The 16,614-nt window shown below is 35.3% G+C and overlaps 1 protein-coding gene across 1 annotated transcript in view; it reads left to right on the top strand.

The window, feature by feature from the left end:
- Positions 1 to 2,492: 2,492 nt before the first annotated feature.
- LOC140166003 (betaine--homocysteine S-methyltransferase 1-like) overlaps positions 2,493 to 16,614 on the top strand; it is a 37,577-nt gene continuing 23,455 nt past the window's right edge. The window contains exon 1 of the mRNA XM_072189373.1: positions 2,493 to 2,784. Within this exon, the coding sequence (XP_072045474.1) occupies positions 2,776 to 2,784 (9 nt within the window). The 5' untranslated portion in view covers positions 2,493 to 2,775. The remainder of the gene's footprint in view (positions 2,785 to 16,614) is intronic.

The raw sequence follows: 16,614 nt of genomic DNA, 5'->3' as shown, positions 1-16,614 counted from the left end.
TTTTAACGTTTTTTCTATCCTTATTCTTGCTCAATTAAAAAATATTTTGGCGTATATAAAATTGAAATAAAATTCTCTGCCTCTTAAACGACATCAAATGTGCCACAATTGGGTATCACGAATCGTTATATATGCAGTAAATATTCATATATTCTTTTATAGGATGCTTCAATTTTGACACAAAAAATATTTCATTGAAAACCCTCTCACTCGGCTATTTAAAAAAGGTAACCACGCTTCCCCAGAATGTGCAATAGGCCTACATTAGCATTAAAAGGGTTTTTTATTTTATTTTAGCAGCATTTCCAGAAACATACTTGGCGTTTGGCGAAAAGAGGAGTAGCATAGACCCTGTCGAATTTGGGGACCGTTCACAAACACTTGTTATAGGGGGGCCTGATGCAAAAAGGGGGGCCCTGAATTTTTTGACCATCCTAAGGGGGGGGCCTGAAAAATGACCACAAATTTTCCTGGAAAAATTGAATTTATATGCTTTTCAATGGGGTTGACCCATAATTTTCATGTCAAAAAGGGGGGCCCTGAAATTTTTGAGGTCTGTAAAGGGGGGGCCTGAACAATTTTCGCGATGAAATTTTTTTGCATCAGGTCCCCCCTTACAAGTGTTTGTGAACGGTTCGCTCACAGAATAACTTTTCACAAATACGTACCAGTTCTGCAGTTCAAAGCTAAAATAAATATTCTCGTTCAGAATTGACTTGCGCGAAAAATTTAGCAATTTAAAAGCTATGAGGTTAATTTTTCTTCACTAACTCACTGTGACAAAAATTTTTTCACCCATGACATCAAATCTTTTTTTTTCTGGTCTGATGAGGTGGAGCATTTTTGTTGTTTTTTTTGTTTGAGGTGGAGCAAATTCTTTTTTTTTGAGGTGGACCAATATTTTTTTTTTTGCTCAGATGCTGCGACAAATTATTTTCTTCAAAAAACTACCCAGCATCCCCCTTGATATGGTGCGTCCCTAAGGCTGTGCTAACACTTTTGATGAATTTGACTACAATTTGTGTATTTCTTCAAATATCTTAAAAATACAAGTATCTAAGCTATTAATTGAACAGACAGTACATGTAGTATTTAAAAATTCCGGGATTTCCGGGTGTTACCAAGCTTTATTGTTTGAAGGGCTGTTTGAGTTACCCCCCCTTGATATCTAATGGTGCGTCCCTAAAGCTGTGCTAACACTTTTGATGAATTTGACTAGGCCTACACCGGGGGCCTACAATTTGTTTTATTTCTTCAAATATCTTAAAAATACAAGAATCTAAGCTATTAATTGAACAGGCAGTAGGCCCTACATGTTAACATGTAGTATTTAAAAGTAGGCCTATTTAGGCCAAGATGGGCTATGGTTTTCTGGTTTTAGTATCCCGAGATTTCCGGGTATTACCATGATTAGGGACGCACCATTAGATATCAAGGGGAGCAAAAAAATTTTCAACACCTAGGAGAGACAAAATTTTTTTTACAATCGTAAAGTTCTATAATTTTCAACAATTTCTTTGTCGAGTTGTAAATTTTTGTCCATATTTTTAATCATTTTTACGTTTTGTAGCCCATAAATTTCGAGTACCACAAAATACATCATATTTTTAATATGTGGAAAAATTGCAGCCTCTTTTGGCGACCAAAGAAGTGTATGGTACAAATGCGTGCGAAGCGAGCGAAAATTGTTGGTATATTGAAGCTAAACTGGTGAAATATGGTTTAAATGTGGAATAAATGCGCGAGAAGCGCGCAAAAATTGGCATTTTTTAGGTTAATTTCGTCAGAAACCCACATAGGGGGGCCTACAGGCGTCAACATTGTGGATGATTGTATGGACCACCCCTAGTAAGTATTGGGGAATAATTGGGGGATTTTATCTCCCCGGGATCTACACTTATGCTCTCAATCAGTCATGTGGCCCCAAGATGTGGCACAGATTTTGACATTGGGGTTGAATTTGATGAACATCTTTGACTACAGAATAACTTTACACAAAATACGTATCAGTTTGAAGCTAAAATAAATATTCTTGATGAAAAAAAGAGGAACAAATTCGCGCGAAACGCGAAAATTTTTGCAATGTAAAAGCTACATGAGGTTAATTTTTCTTCACTAACTGTGACAAATTTTTTTCACCCTCGACATCAAATCTTTTTTTCTGGTCCGATGTGGAGCAAATTTTTTTTTTTTTAGTCTGAGGTGGAGCAAATTTTTTTTTTTGTTGCTCAGATGGCGCGACAATTTTTTTTTTCTTTCAAAAAACTACCCAGCCCCCCCCCCTTGAGATCTAATGGTGCGTCCCTTACTGAGCTTTATTGTTTGAAGGGCTGTTTGAGTTACGGTATATTATGTAACTTTAACATGTAGGCCGTCTAGTCGATTAATTGTTAAGGCTTTCGCTGTGATCATGGTGATACCATACCGTATGGTATGCAGTGTTTGCAAACCTATGCAAGGCCACAGCCCCGGCCACAGCCATACAGTATTATAGGCCTATGTCATAGGCAAGACAGCTAGTCAATATTTGTATAATGTTGAATACATATCGAGCCGTGGATCGAGCAGAGTCCAGAGTTATCTTTTAATTATAATAAAACTTGGGAAAACGATATAGGCCTATATATAGGCCTATACGTTTACGTACACAAAACATCAATATCAATATTACAGAGGGAGGACACAAGTTGTACGGACAACTCTGATAAATACAACGTGTATGGGTGCACTCATTCAAGTGTAGCATGATCACAAGAGACTACCGGGCAAATCAAGATGATGATGGTAAGAACTATAGGCCTATAGGAATTCAGGATGGGGCAAAGATAGCCCATTAAGGGATCTGGAATGAGCGTTTCGACGGTATTTCTTGTGGGACATGAGAGCACATCAGACATATCGAATTGCATTCTGAATACGAAGAATGTCTTTCTGATATCAAATAATTTTAATGTTTTGAAATTCACGATATAATACAAATTGTATGACAAATATTTAAATTTTGATATTTTTCACATTTTTGATATAACAGTCCTCGAAGCAAATTTTATAAATCTAATGATATATTCTTAAAGTGTATGTAGCTGGGAGGAAAAGCCGACGATCAATTGAAAATTTTGAACTTTCATATTGACGATATGATTTTTTTTCCCCAAAAGACCTAATTTTTTGGGTGTTTTGGGGAAAAAATCCATATCTTCAATACGAAAGGTCAAAATTTTCAATTGATCATCGGCTTTTCATCCCACCTACATACACTTTAAGTATAAATCATCAGATTTATAAAGTTTACTTCGAGTACTGTTAAATATCAAAATATCAATTTTAATCATTTGCCATAAAATGTGTATTACATTGCGAATTTCAAAAATCAAAATTATTTGATATCAGAAGGACATTCTTCGTATTCAGAATGCAATTCGATATGTCTGATGTGCTCTAATGTCCCACAATAAATACTGTCCAAACGTTCATACCCCTTCCCTTAAGGTAACTATCTAAATTATCCTGACAAATATCCAATTAGCTTCAGCTATTAAGCTAAACTATTTAAGATATTTGGATATTATTAAAGGATATTATGGCTAATTTGGATAATAGTTGCACCTACTGATATTTTAGATATTTGGATATTTTAGATAATTCGGATATTATCAAGGATATTATCATAATGGATATTTATATATTTCAGATATTTGGATATTTTAGATAATTTGGATATTATTAGGGCTAATTAGGATAATTTGGATATTTTAGATATTTTGGATATTATTATGGCTAATTTGGATATTTTGGTTATTATTATGCCTCATTAGGATAATTTGGATATTTGGATATTTTAGATAATTTGGATATTATTAGGGCTAATTAGGATAATTTGGATATTTTAGATATTTTGTATATTATTATGGCTAATTAGGGTATTTTGGATATTATTATGCCTCATTAGGATAATTTGGATATTTCAGATATTTGGATATTTTACTTAATTTGGATATTATTAGGGCTAATTAGGATATTTTGGATATTATTATGGCTAATTAGGATAATTTGGATATTTTGGATATATTATTATGCCTCATTATGATAATTTGGATATTCAGATATTTTAGATAATTTGGATATTATTAGGGCTAATTAGGATAATTTGGATATTTTAGATATTTTGGATATTATTATGGCTAATTAGGATAATTTGGATATTTTGGTTATTATTATGCCTCATTAGGATAATTTGGATATTTTAGATAATTTGGATATTATTAGGGCTAATTAGGATAATTTGGATATTTTAGATATTTTGGATATTATTATGGCTAATTAGGATAATTTGGATATTTTGGATATTATTATGCCTCATTAGGATAATTTGGATATTTTATATAATTTGGATATTATTAGGGCTAATTAGGATAATTGGGATATTTTAGATATTTTGTATATTATTATGATGGTTAATTAGGATATTTTGGATATTATTATGCCTCATTAGGATACTTTGGATATTTCAGATATTTGGATATTTTACTTAATTTGGATATTATTAGGGCTAATTAGGATATTTTAGATATTTTGGATATTATTATGGCTAATTAGGATAATTTGGAGTTGGATATATTATTATGCCTCATTACGATAATTGGGATATTTGGATATTTTAGATAATTTGGATATTATTAGGGCTAATTAGGATAATTTGGATATTTTACATAATTTGGATATTATTAGGTCTAATTAGGATAATTTGGATATTTTAGATATTTTGGATATTATTATTATGGCTAATTAGGATAATTAGGATATTTTGGATATTATTATGCCTCATTAGGATAATTTTGATATTTCAGATATTTGGATATTTTAGATAATTTGGATATTATTAGGATAATTAGGATAATTTGGATATTTTAGATATTTTGGATATTATTAGGGCTAATTAGGATATTTTAGATATTTTGGATATTATTATGGCTAATTAGGATAATTTGGATATTTTGGATATTATTATGCCTGCCTCATTAGGATAATTTGGATATTTCAGATATTTGGATATTTTAGATAATTTGGATATTATTAGGGCTAATTAGGATAATTTGGATATTTTAGATATTTTGGATATTATTAGGGCTAATTAAGATAATTTGGATATTTTGGTTATTATTATGCCTCATTAGGATAATTTGGATATTTCAGATATTTGGATATTTTAGATAATTTGGATATTATTAGGATAATTAGGATAATTTGGATATTTTAGATATTTTGGATATTATTAGGGCTAATTAGGATATTTTAGATATTTTGGATATTATTATGGCTAATTAGGATAATTTGGATATTTTGGATATTATTATGCCTGCCTCATTAGGATAATTTGGATATTTCAGATATTTGGATATTTTAGATAATTTGGATATTATTAGGGCTAATTAGGATAATTTGGATATTTTAGATATTTTGGATATTATTATGGCTAATTAAGATAATTTGGATATTTTGGTTATTATTATGCCTCATTAGGATAATTTGGATATTTCAGATATTTGGATTTTTTAGATAATTGGGATATTATTAGGGCTAATTAGGATAATTTGGATATTTTAGATATTTTGGATATTATTATGCCTCATTAGGATAATTTGGATATTTTAGATAATTTGGATATTATTAGGGCTAATTAGGATAATTTGGATATTTTAGATATTTTGGATATTATTAGGGCTAATTAAGATAATTTGGATATTTTGGTTATTATTATGCCTCATTAGGATAATTTGGATATTTCAGATATTTGGATATTTTAGATATTTTGGATATTATTAGGGCTAATTAGGATAATTTGGATATTTTAGATATTTTGGATATTATTATGGCTAATAAGGATAACTAGGCGGTTACCCGTATTTGGCGGTTCTCGGCTGTCGCGATTACCTGGCTGATGGTGACTGTACTCACCAAGTTTTATGCCCATAGGACAGTTTTTACTAATTTGACCTCAGATGACCCCTTGTGACCTCAAAATGACCTTCCAAAATTTGGCTCTAAATGTTGACTGTACCCACCACGTTTCATGCCCATATGACAGTTTTTAGTAATTTGACCTTGGGTGACCCCAAAATGACCTTCCAAAAATTTGACTCTAAGAGTTGACTGTACCCACCAAGTTTCATGCCCATACGATAGTTTTTACTAATTTGACCTCAGATGACCCCTGGATGACCTCGGGTGATCTTGGCCCACTAACCGAAACAAACTTGTTCTGTCTGAGGTCCAGATGCACCCATCCACGAAGTTTGAGGAACGTGCGCCCCCTAGTCTCCGAGAAAATAGGCGGAAAACAGTTTTTACTAATTTGACCTCAGATGACCCCTGGGTGACCTTGACCCACTAATCAATACAAACTTGTTCTGTCTTAGGTCAAGATGCACCTACCCACCAAGTTTCATGCCCATATGACAGTTTTTACTAATTTGACCCCTAGATGACCTCTGGTGACCTTGACCCACTAACCAATACAAACTTGTTCTGTCCCGGGTCAAGACGCACCCACCCGTCAAGTTTGAGGAACGTGCGACCCCCAGTCTCCGAGAAAAACAGTTTTTACTAATTTGACCCCTGGATGACCTTTGGTGACCTTGACCCACTAACCAATATAAACTCGTTCTTCCTCATACCAAGCTGCACCCACCCACCAAGTTTGAGGAACGTGCGACCCCCGGTGTCCGAGAAAAGAGGCGGACAGACAGACACACAAACAAACAGACAGATTCTGGTGAATTATAGTAAGACTAGGCGGTTACCCGTATTTGGCGGTTCTCGGCTGTCGCGATTACCTGGCTGATGGTGACTGTACTCGCCAAGTTTTATGCCCATAGGACAGTTTTTACTAATTTGACCTCAGATGACCCCTTGTGACCTCAAAATGACCTTCCAAAATTTGGCTCTAAATGTTGACTGTACCCACCACATTTCATGCCCATATGACAGTTTTTAGTAATTTGACCTTGGATGACCCCAAAATGACCTTCCAAAATTTTGACTATAAAAGTTGACTGTACCCACCAAGTTTCATGCCCATACGATAGTTTTTACTAATTTGACCTCAGATGACCCCTGGATGACCTCGGGTGATCTTGGCCCACTAACTGAAACAAACTTGTTCTGTCTGAGGTCCAGATGCACCTACCCACCAAGTTTCATGCCCATTTGACAGTTTTTACTAATTTGACCCCTGGATGACCTCTGGTGACCTTGACCCACTAACCAATACAAACTTGTTCTGTCCCGGGTCAAGACGCACCCACCCGTCAAGTTTGAGGAACGTGCAACCCCCAGTCTCTGAGAAAAACAGTTTTTACTAATTTGACCCTTGGGTGACCTTGACCCACTAACCAATATAAACTCGTTCTTCCTCATACCAAGCTGCACCCACCCACCAAGTTTGAGGAACGCGCGACCCCCAGTCTCCGAGAAAAGAGGCGGACAGACAAACAGACACACAAAGACACAAACACACAAACAAACAGATTCTGGTGAATTATAGTAGGATTATGATATTTTGGATATTATTATGCCTGCCTCATTAGGAAAATTTGGATATTTCAGATATTTGGATATTTTAGATAATTTGGATATTATTAGGGCTAATTAGGATTAGATATTATTATGGATAATTAGGATTTTTTGGTTATTATTATTTCAGATATTTTAGATAATTTGGATATTATTAGGGCTAATTAGGATAATTTGGATATTTTAGATATTTTGGATATTATTAGGGCTAATTAGGATAATTTGGATATTTTGGTTATTATTATGCCTCATTAGGATAATTTGGATATTTCAGATATTTTAGATAATTTGGATATTATTAGGGCGAATTAGGATAGTTTGGATATTTTATATATTTTGGATATTATTATATGGCTAATTAGGATAATTTGGATATTTTGGATATTATTATGGCTAATTAGGATACTTTTGATATTTTGGATATTATTATGACTGCCTCATTAGGATAATTTGGATATTTCAGATATTTGGATATTTTAGATAATTTGGATATTATTAGGGCTAATTAGGATAATTTGGATATTTTAGATATTTTGGATATATGGCTAATTAGGATAATTTGGATATTTTGGTATTATTATGCCTCATTAGGATAATTTGGATATTTCAGATATTTGGATCTTTTAGATAATTGGGATATTATTAGGGCTAATTAGGATAATTTGGATATTTTAGATATTTTGGATATTATTATGGCTAATTAGGTTAATTTGGATATTTTAGATATTTTGGATATTATTATGGCTAATTAGGTTAATTTGGATATTTTAGTTATTATTATGCCTCATTAGGATAATTTGGATATTTCAGATATTTGGATATTTTAGACAATTTGAATATTATAGATATTATTATATTATTATTGAATACATATCGAGCCGTGGATCGAGCAGAGTCCAGTCGAGTTATCTTTTAATAATAATAAAACTTGGGAAAATGGCTAATTAGGATAATTTGGATATTTTAGATATTATTATGGCTAATTAGGATAATTTGGATATTATTATGCCTCATTAGGATAATTTGGATATTTTAGATAATTTGGATATTACGAGGGGCAGTCAGTATGTTTTAAGAATTGACTCCTGACGTCATATGTGGATTGTTTTAATGGCATTTCTCAATGATTACATAAACACTGTACCTTTGTCTTTCAAACAACACATGTAAAAGTTATATCACACACATATTACGTAACAGCATTAGCATAAAATCAATGGTCTAGAGTCACCTGGTGAAATTGAGTCGTTTTTGTTAAGGGAAATAAGTGGCTGAAATGAGGTATTGTTGTATTTTCTATATTTTTCGGGAATTAAAGAATGGAGAATGCTGCCTTTTGGAACAGTAATAGAACACAAACTACCAGTTCATTAAACCATGTTTGTTGGGCTGTAAAGGTTTTAGTTTATTTAAAATGCGTGGTCAAATATGTCTTATTTTTGACAAAAACAAGGCTTTTCTTTCTATAAAAATCTTGAAATTGCCAAAAATAGCAAACGTGGAAATTTAAGTTTTTTTAACTAATCTAGTTCTGTTGACTAATCTCCAAACATTAAAACGGGAGTCTCCCTAGAAAATATTTGAATCCGTGATTAAAATATAACTGTTATTCTACCATTGTTACATTTATACACAAAGTAGTGGTACAGAGAGAGAGGCCATCGTTTGAATGAGGAATTTATTTTTAAAACTTTTCTGTTCATTTCAGGTTGAGATCATCCATAAAAATTCATATGAATATTAAAATTAAAATTTTCATAGCATTTTGTAATATTTTAGGCCCTATTTACATTGAATTTTGCCATTTTCGTGCATTTCCACCATGTTGTATCGGTCATCCTACCTACGCATGCGCAGATTGTTGTTTGATTTGCACCAGTTATCATCGCACTGAGTATCAGCTCTCACACGTGACCAGTCATTATATTTTAGTCTGTTTCATTTTGGAGATAATTAATCTCATTTGTAATAACTGCTTTTTCATTTTCGCCATTTTTGCAGAATAATTTTGCTTCCATTCAAGCCCTAAAGTTGTTGAAGTTTCCAGACGTCCCATTTCCACCAACGTTTAATGGCAAGTTTCATATTTCACCAAATGCAAACTGAGGACCTAGTGTTTATTCCTGCCCAAAACTAGCCATATGCACCTTGTACTTTTGCTGTTCTCGGATATTTTAAACACGTGTCTTTGCTGTAATTTAAAAGGCCCGCCTTTTTGCGTGATTTGGCAAAGTCCCTAGTCTATTGATTTATGCTAATGCTGTTACGTAATCATGTGTATGATATGATTTTTACATGTGTTGTTTGCAAGACAAAGGTACAGTCTTATGTAATCATTGAGAAATGCCATGAAAACAATCCACATATGACGTCACGAGTCATACTGACTGACCCTCGTATTAGGGCTAATTATGATAATTTGGATATTTCAGATATTTGGATATTTTACATAATTTGGATATGATTATGGGTAATTAGGATATTTCTGATAAGTTGGACATTATTACGGCTAATTAGGATAATTTGGATATTATTATGCCTAATTAGGATAATTTGCATATTTCAGATAATAGGCCTATATTCTTATAATTAACATATTTTACATCATCATGATCATTAACGCTAATTAAGATAATTACGACATTAATGAGGCCTAATTCACAACGTTTACAAACATGAGTCTTCAAATGATACATCTTTTTCATAGTTTATGCAACTTTAATGTACAATATTATCATCACCATAAATACATTGACACTGTACATCAACATACAATTACGCTAACAAAATTAAAAGTATTATCCATCCTTCAACACAGTCATTAACTTTTATGATCATTACAACACTATTTTAACACCTTTGACCAAACATTTCTGCACTTTTTGCTTCAATGTAACACCTTTAATCAAGCATTTTTGCACTTCAATCCTAAACTTTTCAAATGTTACATGCCTCTCATGCATACAAATTCCCCATCTATTATTAACTAAGACAATTGCTTCAGGAAACTTGCTCTCTAAAGTACTTCGTTATTGACAAAATTGCGCAATAAAGGTCAATCCCCATAACAGCCTATTAGGCTATAGTCAAATTAAGAAAAATAAGGGGTTAACCCACCACTAATTGCAACAAAATCCATTTAATCACCATTCGTTTCAGAAAAGCATATTTAATAACACATCAAAAGTCCTCAACAATCTAAGTAGTGGAACAGTGCCTAATTTGCATAAATTCAAAATGGTCGCTTATGCAGGGGTGAAATTTCAAAGTTAGTCAAATCTTGTAAATAACCATATACCAATGTATTGCTATCATCATAAGGATTCAGAAAATGTATAGTCTGCAGTATCCGACATATTATAATTCTTGAGTTATGGGCAAAAAGGTCAAAGGTCAAATTTTGGGTCCACGGGTGTTTACAATTCAACTTTGGTCCAATTTTAATCCAACTGGTCACAAATTGTTCCTTTGGCAAAAATATATCGAAATGATAAAAGTTGCATTGTTTTGGATGTTTTATTACAAAGGTAACACCACAGAATAGGTCAAGGTCAATACGGGTCAATGGGATTTGATGTTCTTTGCCATGTTACCAAGGTAACAAAGCACCTGAGTTACGACAAACTATTCTTTTTATTATATGCTTTTGCAAGCAGAACAATATCAGACCATTTTTAATGAAATCAGAGAATTTTTCATTTTTTTTGCCCCCTGTGGATATTTGACCGTTTCCCCTATAACTCAAGAAATATACATCGGAGATAGGTCAAACTATACTTTTACTGAATCCTTATGACAAGAGCAATACATTGGTATGGTATTTATCAAGATTTGATCAAATTTGAAATTTCACCCCTGCATAAGCGGCCATTTTGGATTGATGCAAATTAGGCACTGTTCCACAGCGTTGATTTTTTGGGGACTTGTGATATGTTTTTGTGTGAGCTTTTGGAAGATGGACGCATGCGAAATGGATTCTCTTGCAATTATTGGTGGGTAATATTTTTATTTGACTAGCCTATATATTGACCACAACCTATTTTCTGAGGTTTCCTAGGTAACGAAGACTGCATCCATGGCATCTGTCATCCCTGAAATTATACAAGATAGATTCGAAGTCTAATCCATATATGTACCGCCCCATCTCTCTGCTCTGCACCATTACATCAGCAAGGTCATGGAGGCTGTTGTACAGAACCAACTTCAGAAATACCTCCTTGGAAACCAACTGATATCGGATTGACAGTTTGGATTTAGGCCACACCACAGCACAGCTGATTATGATATCCTTACAATACTGACCCAAGAGTGGTCCAAATCCCTTGACAGAGGCAACGAAGTACGCCTGATTGCACTGGACAATGGACATTAAAGGAGCATTTGACAAGGTCTGACATATGGACTTTGCTCGAAGCTCATGGCAAAAGGAGTATCCGGCAAGCTTCTCACCTGGATTAGGAGCTAGTCCAAGCTACCTGACAGATCGTTCAATCAAAGTTGTCTTATCTGGCCAATCATCAAGTACTTCCTCCATCAATGCATCAGTTCCCCAGGGGTCAATATTGGACCCACCTTTGTTCTTTATCTTCATTGATGACCTGGGTGATGAATGTGAAAACCAACTCTACCTCTATGCAATGCAGATGATTCCACCATCTTCTGTGAGATTACATCTAAAGACAACCCAGGAGCTGTTACTGCTAGCCCAGGGAGGTAAATAAGGATAATTTACTGGGTGGGCAATTTGATTTATTTTTGCCCTCAAATAATGGAAAATAATTTACTGGGTTGGTAGCGATAATTAATGGCATCCAGGCGCTTGGATTTTCGGAAATGTAGACCTGTTTATGCGTACAATTTGGCTTTGATGTAAAAAGTGGACATTACCCTCCCCTAAATGCATCTTCTGCTAATTTTTAGCATATTCATGTAGCAACTTTCAAGAAAAATTGTATACCATATATATTATATTTCACTTAGGGTATTTACAAATCTTATACTAATTATCACTCACCATTACTCCTTCGTAGGGAAAAAAGCAGTAAAATTAGATTGTAATTATTATATGGTGCCCAATATTTTGTGGGGAAAATAATTTACCAGGTGGGCACTTTTGGGCAATGGGCAAGTTGTATTTACTGGGTGGGCAAAATAATTTACTGGGTGGGCAAATGCCAACCCAGTTAACATGTTATTTACCTCCCTGCGCTAGCCTGGACAGAGGCCTGGAGTAAATGAGGATCTGAGCAGACAGATGGGAGGTGACCTTCGAGCCATCGAAATGTAAGGCAATGACAATATCAAGAAAGAGGAATCCAACCAAGCTAGATCTTATGTTTGGTACCACCAAACTGGCTGATGAGAAAGAGCTGGTGATCCTGGGAGTCAGTCGACAGCAAGCTGACCTGGACAAAGTACATTTCTAACGTCTCATTCAGAGCAGGACAGCAGCTGGGCGCTCTGAGGAGAGTTGCAAATAAACTTGATGTCAGAGGCAGAGCAACCATTTACAAGGCTCAAGTTCACAATGTGATGGAATACGCCTCACTATCTTGGATGAGTACGTTACAATATCTCCTAGTGACAGTGTTCGTAATCTTGGTGTCATCTTTGACTCACAAATGTCCATGTCTTCACATGTAAAATCTCTCTGCACAAACTTAAACTTCCAACTTCGCAATATTTCGCGTATACGTAGATTCCTGGACTATGACACGTGCCATCTTGTCACACGTGCTATTATTCTCTCCAGACTGGATTATTGTAATGGACTCCTTCTCGGATCAACCATAAAGGACATCCAGAAATTACAGAGGATCCAGAACTGGGCCGCGAAAGTTATTTGCCAAGCGTTGAAACGAGATCATGCCACACCTTATTTAAACCAACTACATTGGCTGCCCGTTGAGGATAGAATCACCTTTAAGATCTTGGTGCTAGTGTTCAAATGCCTCAATGGGACGGCACCGGACTACTTATCGCAATGTCTCTCTCTTCACATTCCAACCCGTCAAGGTCTCCGTTCAGCAGCAGACACAACTCGCCTCTCTGAGCATAACTCAACCAAGACATTAATATCTTTTGAAAAAAGGACAGGGTTATTAGAACATGCTTTTTGTCAAAAACAAACTCTAGAAGACTTTCGTCATGAAAGCAGTAAAATGTTCATGTTATACATAGATTTTGCTGATGCATTTGGTAGTATTGAGCACCCGGTTATGCAACGTGCTCTTACCGACACCGGTATGCCAGATATATATTTAAACATTTTCCAGGATGTTTATACAGATTCGTGTTTTACTGTTCAATGCAAGGATGGAACTACGGCCACCATCAAGCGCGGTCGTGGTATCATACAAGGTTGCCCGTGGTCTGTTTTTGCCTTTGAACTTGGTATAGACATGCTTTTGAGATGGTTAAAAGAACCATTTGATGAGCAACATTTGCCAATCCCCGTCCAGGCCTATGTTGACGATATTGCCGTATGTACACGTGATCCTCGGCAAATTGTTGATATGGGAATGAAAGTTGAAACATTTTGCAATTGGGCCAAACTTGACATCAAGGCTCAAAAATCAGCTCTTTTGTACGAACGTAGATCAGGCAACAATTGGTATAAGCGTGGTCAAGCTGATCAAACCATCTTCAATTTGCAAGGTAACCCAGTGGAAAAATATCAACGTGATAAGTCATATGAGTACCTTGGTTATTCAATCAATATGACGGGTGATTGGACTCATCAAGTGTCAGAATTATTCCAAAAATTCAAAAATTTATTGCAAAAACTCGACATTGCTCCGCTTGCAATCTGCTTTAAACTTGACGCAATCAATACATTATGCATTCCAACAGTTGAAGGATTTTTCAGCATTCTGCCTATACCATTTAAAACTTTGACGGCAATGGAGGATTTAATAATCAAGTATGCCAGATCATGGTTAGGCCAACATACTAATTCTAACCGCAAGTATGTTTTTGTCCCAAAATCATCTGGAGGCCTTGGAATCCGAAAACCATCTAGTATTTACTTCGCTAAAAAGGTGGCGTCGTATGTACAGATGTTGAATTCAGATGATGATGTGGTCCGGAAGACTGCTGAAAAGTCCCTCAAACTGCACATGCAAAAAAGAAAAGTTAAAGAAACTAATGATGAAGGAAAAAATTTTGCTGGGTATGAAGCTGATGAAAATGGTATCATCATAAAAAATATTCAGACTTGCTTGAGCAAGTCAGCCTGGGTTGAGTTAAACGAGATCTGCTCAAAATTAGCCATCGAGTTGGTTAAATCAAACAACGAAAACTTTGCGTATGCCATAAAGGCAGGTGAAACTGTTATGGTTTGTCACAAAGTAATTTATCATTTTATCATAAAGAAACTGACTGAAACTGAACTAAGCAACTGGAAAAATCTTGAATCACAGGGAAGACTTGCGGACCTCGAGAAAGCAGATTATGCATGTTCGATGGAGCATTTAAAGAATGGTGATTTAAGTGTCGACCTGATTAAGTTTATCACCAAAGCTAGACTCCAAATCGCTGAATCAAATTCATTGCTCCATGTAATGTTTCCTCAGGTTAGCAAGTCGTGCCCTCTTTGCAGAAATCCATATGATACAATTTCACATGTAGCAAACGGCTGCATGCAATTTCGTTACAATTACATTTCAAGACATAACCGGATCATGAATATCCTTGAAAAGGAAATTAAAAAATACAACAGGTGTGATATCTACCGTGAAAAGATCATCTCGGGTGCCCTGATCACGAATGACGATGATGAAATTGAATTCGCAAACATCTTTCAGGACATTCAAGCAAGAAAACCAGACCTATTTCTCATTGATCACGAAAACATGAAGTGTTTCATCTTGGAAGTAACTTGTCCTTTCGATGCTTTCATTGAGGAAAGTTACAACACAAAGTTCCAGACCTATTTCTCATTGATCACGAAAACATGAAGTGTTTCATCTTGGAAGTAACTTGTCCTTTCGATGCTTTCATTGAGGAAAGTTACAACACAAAGTTCCAAAAGTATACTCCTCTTTGTAACTTGCTCACATTGTGCGGATTTGATTGCAAAATCCTTGTCTTCGTGATTGGGTCACTCGGCCATATTCATCACCGTTTCCGAAGTGGGTTGAAGAAACTTGGCTTCCCCAAACGTGTTGCCAAGGCTGTTGCCAAGTATGCTTCTGTCAGTTCCATGATTGGAACCAACATCATTTGGAGACTGCGATACAGGCTCACCAAAATCAATTAATTCTTCCTGTTCAATTTCATGTTGTTTGTAATTTATTCATGTAATGATTTATAATGCCGCTTTGGTGGCCCAAATGTATTTGTTCATTATTGAATAAAAAATTCGTATATGTGGTTTATGTATGTATGTATGAGTTCCAGCGCCACCACTCTAGGATTATTAGACTCAACCCAGAGGAAGGCCCTTCGAATCATAGGCGAGAGCGAAGAGGAAGCAAGCACAGAGCTGAACATCACATCTCTCTATCAACGACGTCAAGTGGCTGCAGCAACGATGCTCTACAAAATGCACACTAACTTATGCCCACCAGATCTGAAATCACTGCTACCAAAGCCATTTGTAGTCAGAAGAGCTACCTTCTCCAGCTTGTCCATGCCTTGCCATGCTATCACAGTACCAGTTTCTAGAACCCCATATATACTGACAGGACCTTCATCCACACCGCAATTCACGTTTGGAATAGCCTACCAGATGGAGTAGTTGGAGACATATCTGACAACGGCGCACCATCCTACAAGAGCAGAGTGCGTATAAGCATCTTGCGTGTCACGTGTCTGATGCTTTACTGTACCCCTTCACTCTTGTTGTTCCTAAGCTGCTGTGAACCACTGTTTGGCCCATGTGGTTGTCTTTAAAAGTACCTAGGTGCCTATATAAGTTCTTGACCTGTGTCACTCCTCATTCACTCTTGCACTTTATAAAAAAAGCATCCTACATAACATGGTTATGCTATGTCTCTGAGTCTGTTGTCTATCTGTCCGCCCTTATTCTCGGAACTGACA

Source organism: Amphiura filiformis, chromosome 12 (genome assembly GCF_039555335.1).
Source record: "Amphiura filiformis chromosome 12, Afil_fr2py, whole genome shotgun sequence".
In the NCBI taxonomy this organism is placed as follows: Eukaryota; Metazoa; Echinodermata; class Ophiuroidea; order Amphilepidida; family Amphiuridae; genus Amphiura; species Amphiura filiformis.
This window is presented reverse-complemented; position numbering and strand designations above follow the sequence as displayed.